A 14,115-nucleotide genomic window follows, 5' to 3' on the forward strand; every position below is an offset into this window, starting at 1 on the left:
AGTCTCCCTATGAGAGCCTGCAAGAGTCCATCCCCATGAGGGAATAATAAGGAGTGTCATGAGTGAGAGTAAGCATGGTCAGAGAAGAGAAGCCCTCCTGTATGGATGCCTTTGGCGCTGTGTGAGGAGCTGTCCAGCGTCACTTTTAAAAAACCAGATACAACCCCAGTTCTTTTGCAAGATTTCCAATTTCACTTTGCAGTCGCTTCCTACTGCATGGTATTCAGACTGTCCAGCCATAGTAAAAAATTGACCCCGATATCTCAGTGGTTTAACATCCAGAGGCTTATTTGTCCATCAACAGTATCTGTTCAAAGTGGGAGGCGTCGATGAATTGCCACTGCCCCATGCCAGCCACTTCATAGGGGAGGGATCTGGGAGAACTCACACCTGCTCTTCAGCCGGAAGGGACACTGCGGGCTTGCTCGCAGCTCGTTGCCCAGAATTAGTTACTAGGCTCCACCCTAACCTCAGGGGAGGCTGGGAAATGCAGTCTTCCCAGGCCCCCAGAGAGGAAGATGAACCAGCGGCCATACATTGTGTCTTCATTTTATGGTTAGATGTTCAAATAGAGGTAGACGTCAAGAGGAGGGGTGTTTGAGTGGGGATTAATGTGACGAGTGGTCATATCATTAGGAAATGGTTTTGTGTAGGGATTGTTTTTGCTTTTTTAAGCACCATTGCTGTGATACCAAATACTCAGACTATGACCTCCAGCCCCCACCACCTCCCACCCCCCCACCCCTGCTTGTGAGCCCCCCAGGGCATAGCCACCATTGCCTGCTGGGTGGGGGATCGGAGCAGCTTTTTTGCACACAGAGAGCCGCTCCTTCCTGCCCTGCCCCCCTATCCCCCCCAGCTTGCAGCTCTGAAGAGGTGCGATGCTTTTCTGAATTCGAGGTTTGAATCAGTCCTCACCTGGCCTCCTCCACAAGGAGTGTTTGGTATTTGGATGCAACAAGGAGCAGCTCCTTGTGCCAGATTTTATGCAGTAAAAAGTCTCCAGGAGAAGAATGATGAGAAGAGCAGTTCTTGATTTTTTTTTCTTTTAAAGATTTTATTTTTTTTATTGAGAGAAAGAGTGCAAGTGTGGGGAAGGGCAGAGGGAGAGAGCAAGAATCCCAAGCCGACTCCCTGCTGAGCGAGGAGCCCTAATCAGGACTCAGTCTCACAACCCTGAGATCATGACCTGAGCAGAAATCAAGAGTCAGACGCTCAGCTGACTGAGCCACCCAGGTGCACCCCGGTTTTTGACTTCCTAAAACCCCACTAAAAATCGCCTACTTTTCCTTTAATTTTGTTCTGTCGTTGACGAACGTATTTCTGCCTTGTACCCTTCAGCATCTCTCCCTCCCTGGGCTTTAAGCGCGAGCCCCGGCCCCACCGCGCCCTGTGAACATGTTGGTGCTCCTGGCTTTCATCATCATCTTCCACATCACCTCGGCCGCTTTGCTGTTCATCGCCACCATCGACAATGTGAGTCCCCTTTCCTTCCGACCACCCCGCAAGCCCTGGATCCTGCCGTCCATGGAGGCGGGATCGAGAACTCCCCCACGCTGGTAGGGTATGGCGTTGTCTTCCCTACCGAGACATCTCGGCTCAGGCCTCCGTGTGGAGGTTTGGGGCATCTCACGGTTAGGTCTGGATGTGCAGGGACCTGGCTTCTCTCATCTCCGATCCCCCCACAGAGCCTGGTGTAGTGCCTTTTGGGTGTAGGACGCTCTTCGAGGGCTGCTAGGACTCAGCCCCCCTCTAGATAAATTTCTCAGTGTCAGCACTGTGCCATGGGGCTGGATCATTCTTTGCTCTAGGGCCGAGCTGCGTATGGTAGGGTACTAAGCAGCATCTTTGGTCCCTGCCCACGAGAAGGCAAGCGCTCCCACCCCTATTTGGGACCACCAAAAATGTCTTTGGACATGGCCAGATGTCCTGAGGGAGAGCAAAACCACCGTCAGCTGAGCACCGCTGCCCTAGATCCCCCAGGTGACCTATCCCGGGGGGTCTCTGCCCCTCCTGCCTTTGACTTCTTCTTACAAATCAGGGAGCCAATTGCTAGCCACCTAGCCATGCCCTCCCTGGCAGTGCTCATGCTTGGAACTTTCCCAACAGCCATGCTCCCCTGCAAAATGGGACTTTTTACTTAAGTGTCCAGCTTGCAGCCACATGGCAGGGATGCATTTGATAAATGAGCTATTGGTATAGATTAATATCTCTCCTGGCAGGAAATGAAGCTTTGTACCAGAGATCCTCAGTGGCCCACACCTTGATCCAAAGGCCTGGCTTCAATCCTGACCATTTCAAACTCAGACGCATTCAGAGTCAGAAACACTGCTCCAAGGGTCCCCAAGTGCACCTCACGAGTGGCCACCTGCTCTGCTTACACCTAGGACTCCTGTTGATCAGTCATCACACAGCAACACCTACCGCTTAGGGAGTGCTCCCTCTGGCCAGGTCCTTGGCCCTTTTATGTGCATCGTCTCGTTTGGTCCTCACCCCAAGCCTCCGAGATAGGTTGTCCTCTTCCAGCACCGTTTAATGATGAGGGAACTGGGCCTCAGGGCAGTTATGACACCTGGGGAGTCTACGCAGCAGGAAGCGACAGAGCTGGGTTCGAACCACTCCCGACCCTAGATCCCGTAAGGCAGGGAAACGTAGGGATCGGTTTGGGTTCCTGAAGATTCTCGAAGAGTTGCCGTGAGTGGCCAGGGCAGAGATCACACTGATGCTGTGGCTTAAAGTATTTGGGCCTGTCGTTATCCACAGGACCCGCGCTCTATGAAATAAAAGGTAGTGAATATTTTTTCAGAATCTCCTTTTCCTGTGCCTTGCATCTATCCCTTTGGGATCTTGAAAGGGATAGACAGACCTCAGGGGCAGAAAAGCCATCAGCGCAGCACCCGTTAATCCTTTGGGGTACCCCGGGGTGCTGTGTGGCTGTGCACTTAGGACAAGACACGGACAGGCTTTGTTTCTGCCCATCAGGGAGTCATCGGGTGTCATTTTGGGTTAGGAATTGCGCATGACATGTAGCCGGCATGTGGTGGGAGTTCAGTGAACTTCGGTTGCTGGAGGATGGGAGGTGGATGGAAGTCAGAAGGAGGGCCCACTGGGGGCGGGGAACAGCAGAAGCGCAGAGAAGAAGCATGTGTTTGCACTGAAAGCCGGAGAGTTTCGTCCGATCATTCCCTCCGTACCAGGCCTTGCCCTGACTTTCAGCCTCTCTGACCCCGACATGGCCCCTGTTGTTCTTGTGGGTTTCCCACTGTGCGCACCTGTGACCACCCTGAGCCTTGTCCACGCTCCTATGTCCCAGGAGGGCCCGGCCCCCCAGCCCGTGGCTTACCTTTCAACAGTCCCACAGAACGTGCCTCCTTGGGAAGGGGGGAGTGAGCCTGTTGGAAATGCAGAATCCCAGGCCCCACCCCAGACCTCCCAAATCAGAATCTGCATTTTAACCCGACTCCCCGGGGACTCGCGTGCCCTGGGGAGATGGAGAAGCACTGCTCCCGAGTATTTATTTATTGCTGTGCCTCGCACCTAAGTAGAAGTCCGTGTTTTCATGGTTAACAAACAGCCCCTCCCTGTGTTTCTGTTTGCATTACAGGCCTGGTGGGTAGGAGAAGAATTTTTTGCAGATGTCTGGAGAGTGTGTGTCAATAACACGAATTGCACAGAAATCGATGCGAGCTTCCAGGGTGAGTGCCGAGCCCACACGGAACACCTTAGCTCAGGCTAAGGGCCCCCCTCTTCTCTGCTCTCACATCCTCACCTGTGCTCTCAGGGTCCCTGGAGGGGCCTGGCCTAGTGCTCTGTGCAAGCTGGAGACAGGAGGGGTGTGCAGAAACCACAGGCCAGGGGCGTGCTAACCCCAGATGAGTTGGGCTCACCCTTCCCTTCTCTGTTTCTGGGCCCAGGAGAGTTGCTGGGTCTCCCGAGGCGCTGGCAAATCTGGTGTCCGGTGAGGCCTCTCTTCCTAGATTACCCCCTAAGGGCCCCACGTCCCAGTGCCAACCCGTTGGGGGTTAGGATTTCGATATAGGAATTTTAAAGCCATGCAAGGGGTCTGCAGCAATCCATATTTGCTCCGTCACCTGAGGTGAACAAAATATGGGTTCCTGGTGCCCACCCAGAACACCTGTGCCGTAGTCTCACGGGGAGAGGTCTAGAAGTCTGTCTTTTGTTTCTTAAGAATCTGTATTTTTAATAAGCCCCCAGGTGATTTCTGAGGTTGGGCAAATTTGGGAAACACCGCTCTTAGCCAGAGGGTCACAAGCTTGGCCCCACATTGGACTTGCCTGGGGAATCTTACCCACCTCACCCCCTGTGCCTGGTCCCAACACCAGAGATTCTGACTTATTTCCTCTCCGTGTAGCATGCTGGAGTTTTATTTTTCATGCAGCTATAACTTATGAACAAGAAATGTACTTCTTAAGGGTTCAGCTTAAAGAGTTTTGACAATTATATATACGCCCATGTAACCACCATCCAAAGCAAGATAGAGAATTTTTCCATCACCCCAGAAAGTTCCCCTGGGCCCATTTCCACTCGTTTCCTGCGAGCCCTGTCCCGAGGGCAAGCACTTCTGACTTCTGTCACCCTAGTCTCCTTCCATCTGTTCTTGGACTTCATACAGATGGAGTCGTACCATGTGTATTTGTGCGTGTGGGTCGGGCTTCTGTCCTCCACATAAGGAATGGGCGAGGGCCCAGGTGTCTGTGGGTGATCCTTGCGTGCGGCCAGGATGAACCAGGATCCATTGCTTGAAGCATTTCATGAAGTACTCAGGAGTTATGCTTCCCTCCAGCAAAATTGGGGAAAAGGAAGGTTCGTTCTTAGGTTTTCCTGTGAGACTTTGGCCACTGACCCCTGGCCTTCCTTAGCGGCATCCTAGGGATAATGTTCAGCCCTTACACGGACTCCCCTTTTGTAGCCCCCCCTAAAATCCTTGAATGAATTCCTTCCACTCCCCCTGCCTGATGCGGTGGGGAGGAGTCTCAGGTGAGGAGACCGAGAATCATGCAGGTGGCTCCAGTCTGTGCACTTGACCCCTTCTCTACACCTGCAGTGTGTGGCTTCCGTTGTGTCCTTCCCACGTGTAGCGCCCTCTGTCCGGGACCGGCTCCTTTCTCTGCTGAGACTTCCCTCTGCCGAGCCCACTCTCCAGCACTATTCTGAGAAGCCTCCCTTTCTCTTTTCCTGAGTAGCAGTAACAAGGCTCACTTTCTTCTTTTCAGGGGGTATTAGGTAGTCCCCAGAGCACTTTCTGAAGGTCACCTAGCCCCATGAACCCCAAATCCCCAAGAGTCCCTCTGGAGACTGCTCATCCTGACCCATCCATCCTGACCTTCCAAACCAGGATCTGCCAGGATCTGAGGGTCTGTACTTAAAAAAAAAAAAAAAAAAAAATTCCCCAACCATGAGCCACACCTTTGGGGGCAATACCCAGACTGAGAAGAATGACAGAGCGGGTGATTCTTGCTTTTTCCAGAAAAGGGTGTTGGGAACCATCTGGTCCAGTGCACAAATGGACAATAGGGGGGAGGGGATGTTGGGGCGACCTCTTGGCTGTTCTTGTGCTCATACTGTGCAAACAGACTTCTGCCTCCTGTTGTCCCCACTCTGGAGCTATCACTGTGCCCCCCTGAGGGGCGCTGGGGTCTGCGGTCCTCAGTCACGCTCTCTCGCCCTCTGCCCCCAGATTACCCCACGATGCAGGCGGTCCAGGCCACCATGATTCTGTCCACCATTCTCTGCTGCATTGCCTTCCTGATCTTTGTGCTCCAGCTCTTCCGCTTGAAGCAGGGAGAGAGGTTCGTGCTAACCTCCATCATCCAGCTCATGTCATGTAAGTACGACGACGGGCTTCCTGGAATAAGCCCTCCCTTCCCAGCCTGCGTGAGTAGCAGCCAGGAGCAGCGCTGTGGGTGAGGATTTGGGAAGGAAAGCCAGCCGCCATGCTGTAGCACGACATTTTATACTTCAGAGTCTGGATTTAGTTAGAGGGTCGGGGCAGGCGTGCTGAAGATGCGAAGCCTGAGCCAGGATCTGTAGGGTAAGTAGGAGTTGCTGTCAAGAATGTGCTATCTTGGTACAGAGGGAAGAGGCACAGGTTCCCCAAGGAAGATCAGGGTACTTGACCTCATCCGGCCACTAACAGTTGTTGGTGAGTCACTCAGGATGCTTTTGACTTCAAGTAAGAGGAAAATCCAATTAACAATGACTTCAGCCTCAAAGACCTTTACTTTTCTGATCCAACAAAAAGCTTGAAGGTGGAGGGTGCCATCGTTGGTCTGGCAGCTCAGAAGCATCAAGAACCTCCACTTGATCCTTTGATGCTTTCATCTTCAGAGTGTCAGTGATGACCTCCTCATGGCCCCCAAAAGGCTGCTGCAGCTCCAGACATTCCTCCTGACCTAACAGTATCTGAAGCAGTAAACAAGGAAAAGCACAGCACCAAAAACGCTTTCTCCTCCCTATCTGTCTCTTTCGAGGGAGTAATAATTTTTGCTGAAGGATTTTTCTGTGGCCAGAAGTTGGGATGCATATGGATCCATAAACTTTTATAAGTAAACAGGAACAGGATTGCCTGGGGCCGGGGGTCGGTTGGCAGCCTATGGTCCACGGGCCAAGGCTGGCTCACTGCCTGGTTTTGTAAATAACCTTCTACTGGAACGTAGCCCAGCCCACTCATTTGCATATTGCCTGGGGCTATGTCCACGCCACCACTGCCACCACCACCACCACGGCTGAGCTGAGTAGTTGGGACAAAGATTGTTTGTGGTGCACAGACCCTAAACTGTTCTCCGTCTGGCTGACCCATGGCTTAAACCAGTTATGACTTTGCCTCTGGGCTGGGTACCCAGCTGCCCAAGCAAAATCGGGCTCAGCTAGCAACAGCGGGAAATGAAGCCGTGCGGGGTGGGCAGGCACAATCTGCCACGAAAGAAGACTAGTTGTGATCTTTCCCATGAACTAAAACAAACACCCGCCAATAATCAGAGCTTAAGCGTGTCTTCCTCTCCGGCTGTGGTCCCCTCGGGTCTGTGCTGCCTGCTGTGACGTGGTCTGTGATTTGTTTATTTGCTTGCTTCCGGCAGGCCTGTGTGTCATGATTGCAGCTTCCATATATACAGACCGGCGTGAAGACCTTCACAAGAATAACCTGGGATTGTACGCCCTGGCCCAGGACGGCCGCTACGGCTACTCCTTCATCCTGGCGTGGGTGGCCTTCGCCTTCACCTTCGTCAGCGGTCTCATGTACCTGATCTTGAGGAAGCGTAAATAGAACCCGGGGAGGCCGCCTTTGCTGCCGTGCAGAGTCCACAGTCAGATAACCGTTTTGTATATAATCCTTTTTTTGTGTGCGGTTTTTCTAGCAAACATATTGTTTCCTTTAAAAACCAAAAAAAAAAAAGAGAGAGAGAGAGAAGAGTTTTTGCATTCTCGAGATCAGAGACTAGACCATGCAGGCTGGGATTCGGAACTCCTGCCCATCTGAAAATCTCAACGAGACAAAGCCCCAAGTCCAGCAATGCTCAAATCTAAAAACGTTCAGCGGGATGTTTCTTAACCGAGGGGATATGATGTGATGTGAGAAGAGAGCCAAGAAAGCCAGGTCTCGGGGGGCCATCCTTCCCCAGGTGTGAGCCACGCCAAGCTCCCCCTCAGCTCAGCCTCCCCTCCCCTTACTGTGTGTCTTAGGGTTGGAGGTGGGGTGAGGGGGGAAGCCTCCTCGGATGTTTGGCCAAGTTCCATGTGAGAAGCAGGTGTCGCCCCCGCTGTTCTGTCTATACCCAGACCAGAGCCCTGAACCTCCTGTAATAGGCTGGGTCCAGAAAGCGCCACGGACCTTTACTGACACGGTTACCCGCTTGCCTTAGGGAAGGCGATCTTTAACCCTGGGTCGGATTTACGTTCACCCTAAGGCAAAGAATCTCAGCATGTGATCCCCAGCAAACGTAGTAACGGGGCCCTCCCTAGACCCACGGAATCAGAGTCTTCAGAGACGGGGCCTGGGCACCTGCATTTCTCACAAGCTCCTTGGTGATGCGTAGGTGACCTGAAGCCGAGGTCCACGGCCCCAGGGCCAGGCGAGCAGAGCTGCCTCATAAATGTTAAAGACCTTGTCATGTCACGCCGCTGGCCTCCGTCACCCCCGGCCTTCCCTGTCTCTTCAGCTGCTCCCAGGTGGGCCTTCGCAACAGCAGCCCAGGCCCTGCGTCCAGATAGTCTAGGAGTGCTGCTTCCCCCCTCCTCTAAGTGGGAAGGCCCGGCCCTTCTCCTCCTGCCCTGCCTTCTAAGGCTGGCAGACCTCCGCTGACCCCCATTTCTAGAGCCTCAGCGGACCCACCCACCATTCATTCCACAGCATAAATTGCAGGAGGCTTGGTGCATGCCAGCCACGGGTGATATCGTGCGGGACAGTCTCTCTCCTCCAGGGCTCGCCGTCCTGTGAGGGAGGCAGATGGAAAACTTAGGAAAAGCAATCACACTGTGGGGAAGGCGGCAGAGAACACAGCTCTGGGTTCAGAAGCGAGGCCCATGGGCGGGAGGGAGCCTGCTCTACGCCAGCCTATTTTTAAACGCTCCCGGAGGCACTTAGATGGGCCGCAGTACCGCTCCGGCCAAGGGAAAGCCCTTGCTGGGTGGGGTGGTCTGGGTTACCCCCAGAGGACACTTCCCTGGAGTCCCGACTGCAAATGAAGCCGTGAGAAGCTTCCAGATTGCCGTGGCTTTCAAACGTCAGCGTGCACGCTGCCCCTTGGGGAACGTGCTTTGCCAGGGTCTGGGTGAAGAGCGCTCCAGGCGATTCTGAAACCGTCCTGCGGGATGCCGTGGGGAGCTTGCCCTCAGTTGTGCAAGCACCACGAGTGTATGGCAGGGCAGGTGACCCCGGGGAGTGCCTGCAGAAGCAGCTTTCCACCCCTCGCTGTCTGGAGCCTCCGTGTTTCGAGTGCGCTGCCGGGGCCGCGTGCTGGGGCCGCGTGTGGGACTGTGTACGTGCTTCTGCACTTGACCTTCAGCAGCCCGGGTCCCATGGAGCTGGGAGGATGTCTGCTTTGAGTGATTTAGGGCCACCAAGGATACCAGAGCAGGACTGGGTTTTCTCTCCATCCACTCATTCACTCATTCCTTCGTTTTCAACCGACTCTTCAGTGCGTACTATGTGCCAGCCACCGTGTGAGGCTCTCAAAACACAGGGCAAGCACATTCAGACACCCTCTCTGAGGCAGGACCCCAGCACAGTGCAGGGTGACACAGGGACAGAGACGAGATCAATGTCACCTCCTGCGTCCACGGCAAACTCCCATCAGTCCTGCTGTGGGTAGGAGTGCAGGTCACACCCCTGGGGTTTGCAAGATGCTAGGTGAGCCTCCAGGAGGAAGGTGGGGCTACGTGCCCCAGGGCTTTCCACCCAGGTGGCTTTTCTAGATTTTTCTTGTAGCCACAATGGAAACAAACGAAAACTCTTAGAGCCAGAAATCTGGAAAGCCTACTCCCCAGGCAGTGTGTGAATATCCTTCCCCCAAACTTGAACATCTGAGACGACCCCATGGACCTTCCTGGCCGGTCGCTACTTCTGTGTAGCATACAGTGTCCAAGTCCATCTGTGACGCCAGGTTTCGTGAAACATGAGAGCTGCTTTCCCCACCCCTATCCCCGGCGGTGTGACCTGCATTGGGGAAGTGAGGAGGAGAAAACGGTCCAACCTCCTTACCTGTAGGTCGAACCAGCCCTCACTGCATGCTTATCCTCTGTTACTCAAGGACAACCCCGACACACATTAGCCGACAGACCCAGGAAGCAAAAATTAGGACCAAATGCGCCACCCATAACGACTGTGTTTGAAGGGACTGTAGTTTGCGCCTTTTAGAACATTTTTATAAAGTACTGTAATTCTTGCGTGGAGCGGCTGTGGATGGAGACAGACTAACCTGTTTTGTTATTTGCATTAAAATTACTTTGGGTCTCTGTTCAGATGAGTTTGGAGGATTGATTTGTTGCTCTGAGCGAATGTGTCTATTCAGACCTGAATGTGGGAAAATTGGGGACGGTCCCCGCGCCCTCCCTCCCCATCCTCTCTGCTGTAGGTTGAGTCCCTGCGCGCACCGGAGTCCTCGGATGCTCTGTATTTACTGAGGATGAAGAAACCCCGACCCTGAGCCCGTAGGGACACAGCTCAACGCAGTAGCTGGAAAGATCCGTAGAAGCTGTGGCCTCGTTTAAAATCTGCCTGGATGGGGAAATAACTCGCTAATAGTTGAAAGGTTACTTACAATACGGCAGGTGAGACAGTTTTGTGTACTAGGGGGGCAGTGGTTTGGGGGGAAATGCAAGAGAAAGGCCTGGAGGGTCAATTGGAATCTCGGTTTGGGGACAAAATGTGATTTTAGAGTTAGATACGTTCTGTTTCACGTGCCTTTAAGGTAGTCTGTTTCCTCTATTTTATATAATGTGAAACTACGTGGCAGAGTTTGGAACCACATCGCCCAGCGCAGTAGACGCTAGTGTTCCAACCGGGCCAACAGCCAGGGGAGAATGCCGCCCTCTCGAGTGACGGGGCGCTGTGTGATTTCTCATCAAGATACTCATGTGTGGTCTTCACAGCGAGCAACTGATGTCTGACAACTGATCACAGGACAGCTTCCAACCCGCTCTGCCTCTTCTGGAACCAGCGTTCTGGAAGAAGGACCTGCAGGGGCTCGGGACCCCACGCTTGGTTAGCGGTCTGCTAGTGCCGTCTTAAAATTCCTAATGACAGTGGAGCCGACAGCCGCACGTTTCCTACTTGCAGTGGTCCCCGAGGATTATAGAGGCAGCCCTGTTCTCCCTGTTCTCCCTGTTTGCTTGATAAAGACTTCTGCTTTAAAGGGTTGGGTGATGATGAAAATGAGACTATCTTGACAGCGCACGCTGCTAAGAAATGAAAATTCAGCCAGAAAAGAAGGAGACGATTGATACGTAGGTAGATAGGTAGGTGGGTAGGTCCGTAGGTAGGTACGTAGGTGGCTGAAGAGAGGGAGAGAGATCTTGAATTTTTATGTAAGGAAAGCCAAAGGTAGTGAAAGCAATCTATCTGGGGAACCTACATTCTCTTGTCTCTACGCAGAAGTCGCAAACTAAAACCTCCAGGGGGTGCTGTCTGTATTCTTTGTGTTTCTAGAGGTTTTTGTTGGTTGGTTTGGTTTGGTTTTTGGTCTTCGTGGCAGGTAGATGGTGGTCACCCCAGAGAACTCAATTTTACATATTTCTTCCATTTGGAAGAAAGCCTGTCGTTCATTCATTCACCAGATCCTGGTGGCCTCGCCTGCTTCATCCTGCAGAGTGCTCCCTGTGTGCTGGAGAAGACGGTGTATTCTGCTGTTGTCAGAGGCAGTGTTCTGTAGATGTCTTTCTGGTCCACTCGGTCTGAAGTCCAGTTCCAATCCAGTGTGTGTCCTTATGGACTTTCTGCTGGATAATCTATCCATTGCCGACGGTGGGGAACTGGAGTCCACTACTATTACTGTATCCCTTCCTTCGGATCCGTTAATATTGCTTTATGTCTGGGTGCTCTGATGTTGCATTAATGATGGTGCATTAGTATTTATGGCCAAGGGGTCCCTTCATCACGAGGATGTCGTAAATACTTCTTCACCCAGTATTTGTGTATGTATGTATTTTGGCATAAGCATTATGCTAGCTCTTAGGTACTCAGTCCTGACCCTGGTCTAGACTTACCTTAGTCCCCCCTGCCCTCAAAAAAAAAAAAAAAAAAAAAACAACCAGAAGTGAAAAGAGGAATACTTGGTAACACGTGAAAATTACATAAATTCAAATTTCAGTGTCCATAAATAAGGTTTTATTGGAACGTGGCCATGCCGTCTTGTTTCGATATCACGCGGGCTGATTTCACACTGCACTGGCAGCCACCACAGCACACACACGGCCTGCAAAGCCTGTAATACAATCTGGCCTGTTACAGAAAACCTTTGCCATCCGCTGGTCTAATCAAACAAGAAGGGAACCGTCTTTCTGTGTGTCTCGTTTTAGGAACAAGAAGAGTTTTCCTAGAACCCTTTGGCAAACACTTCCCGAGGTCCCTGGCCCAAGGATTCCAGTTTTCATGCTTAACCCCAGCACTGGCAGAGGTAATTAAAATGACCACGCTTCACATGGACCTCTTAGCTGGGTATCAGGTTCCTTCAGTGAGGGATATACTTAGGATCCACACCCTTAGCAAAGAGAAGAGAGGGGGTGACCAGCAGTGTCTGCCCCAGTCCATCCCTGGGCTGTCCAACATCCACACACAACTCCGTAAGAATTTTCATGATTCTTTTATATTCATGAAATGAACTAACCCCTTCCCAAGAGGTCCACAGCCTGAAGCCAAAATCAGTTAGTACGTCCAGCTCGGGGGTCACTGGGTGACGCTGATTATCCTCTTTATCAGGTCCAGATGTGGCTCCTCGTGGCCTGGCAACCTATGATGAAAAGCTACGTCATAGACGCCCAACGTACCCAATACATAATGGAGGGAAAGGAACAGGATGTCTATAATAAATGGTCCTCTTTGGAATATGGATGAGCAGAAAGGCAATCAATGCCCAGTGGCCAAAGGTTCACTGTCAGTTGTGAATACCAAGAACTCCACTGGTGGGGAGTGAGGTCAGTGGTTGGTCAATGCATGGCCTTTGATTCCATTCAGGGGGACCATCTCCTGGGCCCGCAGTCCTCCAGGGCCATATCCAAGATGGGCAGCAGGGAGGAGACCCCTTCCTCCTTCCCGTGGGCATGAGGCCCAGTGTCTCAGAAGTGCCTCAGGGGAGGACGGTCATGGGCTTGGTCACAGACCGTGCAAGGCCAAGCCAGCCAGAGATCGTACCTGGATCTTTTCTGTTTTGTCAAACAACAAGCATTTATTATCACTTGGATTTTGCCAGGAATCTGGTAGCAGCCTCGCTGGGCGGTTCTGTCTTATGGTCTTTCATGAGGTGGGCCTCATTTCTGAGCTTGAGAACTCTGTCTCCTCATCCCTGGGCTCTGTATCTTGAGGCCATAACATCAAGCCGTCATAATCCCAGCTACGTCCCTGGGCTTGGCCCTTTGGTGAAAAAGGCTAGGACCTGGCTTATCTTTTCTAGTTATCTCATCCATTCTGCTCGGCTTCCTGCCTCCACACCCCCGACCTGTACTTTAGAGCAAGGCTTAGCACAAGGCCTGCTTTTTTATGGCCCAAGAGCTAAGAACGCTTTTTCGTTTTTAAAGAGTTGTAAAAAAAATGTGAGGGAGAACGCAACAAAGACCTGAGGTGGCCTGTAACACCTAAACTCTTTGCTGTCTGGCCCTTTACAGGCCAAGCGGGCTGATTCCTGGCTTAGAATTTGAGTCATCCGTCCCTGCAAATCTCTGAATCCCCGGACTCACCATCGGTGTAGATTGCAGGCTTCAGGCAGAGAGAATCTCAGTGAAGCCATATTTTCTTCCACTTTTGCCACGAGATGAACCACCTTTGGCTCCAGATCGACTTTTTCTCGAAGGAGCTTAGCGAAAACTCCGGTGAACACATGGCAACAGCTCGATGTGTTTGTACAACTTTTCCTGATATGACAGCACCCATAGGTACGTGGTTGGTGTGAGACAGGTGACAGTTTAAACCAGGGGTAAACATTTGGTCCATGGCCCCAATCCAGTCCACCGCCTGATTTTGTGGACGAGATGATAATGGCACCCAGCCACACACGCTAAACCACACATTGTTCACAGCTGCCTTCAAGGGCAGAGATGAGAGGCGCCTGGGTGGCTCAGTCGGTTAAGCATCTGCCTTTGGCTCAGGTCATGATCCCAGAGTCCTGGATGGAGTCCCACCTCTGCTTCTTCTCCCCACCCCCAGCTCATGCTCTCTCTCTCAAATAAGTAAAATCTTAAAAACAAAACAAAAAAATGGGGGCGCCTGGGTGGCTCAGTCGTTGAGCGTCTGCCTTCGGCTCAGGGTGTGATCCCGGAGTCCTGGGATTGAGCCCTGCATCGGGCTCCCTGCTCCGCTGGGAGCCTGCTTCTTCCTCTCCCACTCCCCCTGCTTGTTTCCTCTCTCGCTGGCCGTCTCTCTCTCTCTGTCAAATAAATAAATAAAAT

The 14,115-nt window shown here is 52.3% G+C and overlaps 1 protein-coding gene across 2 annotated transcripts in view; it reads left to right on the forward strand.

Annotated features, from left to right (window-relative positions):
• EMP2 (epithelial membrane protein 2) overlaps positions 1–9,978 on the forward strand; it is a 29,710-nt gene extending 19,732 nt beyond the window's left edge. For both annotated transcript variants that reach the window (XM_040635337.1, XM_008696894.2), the window contains exons 2-5: positions 1,342–1,476; positions 3,605–3,695; positions 5,699–5,845; positions 7,098–9,978. In XM_040635337.1, coding sequence (XP_040491271.1) covers positions 1,399–1,476; positions 3,605–3,695; positions 5,699–5,845; positions 7,098–7,285 — 504 coding nt within the window. In that variant the 5' untranslated portion in view covers positions 1,342–1,398 and the 3' untranslated portion in view covers positions 7,286–9,978. The remainder of the gene's footprint in view (positions 1–1,341; positions 1,477–3,604; positions 3,696–5,698; positions 5,846–7,097) is intronic.
• Positions 9,979–14,115: the final 4,137 nt, after the last annotated feature.

The sequence above is a fragment of the Ursus maritimus genome, unplaced genomic scaffold (assembly GCF_017311325.1).
Source record: "Ursus maritimus isolate PB19 unplaced genomic scaffold, ASM1731132v1 scaffold_2, whole genome shotgun sequence".
NCBI lineage: Eukaryota > Metazoa > Chordata > Mammalia > Carnivora > Ursidae > Ursus > Ursus maritimus.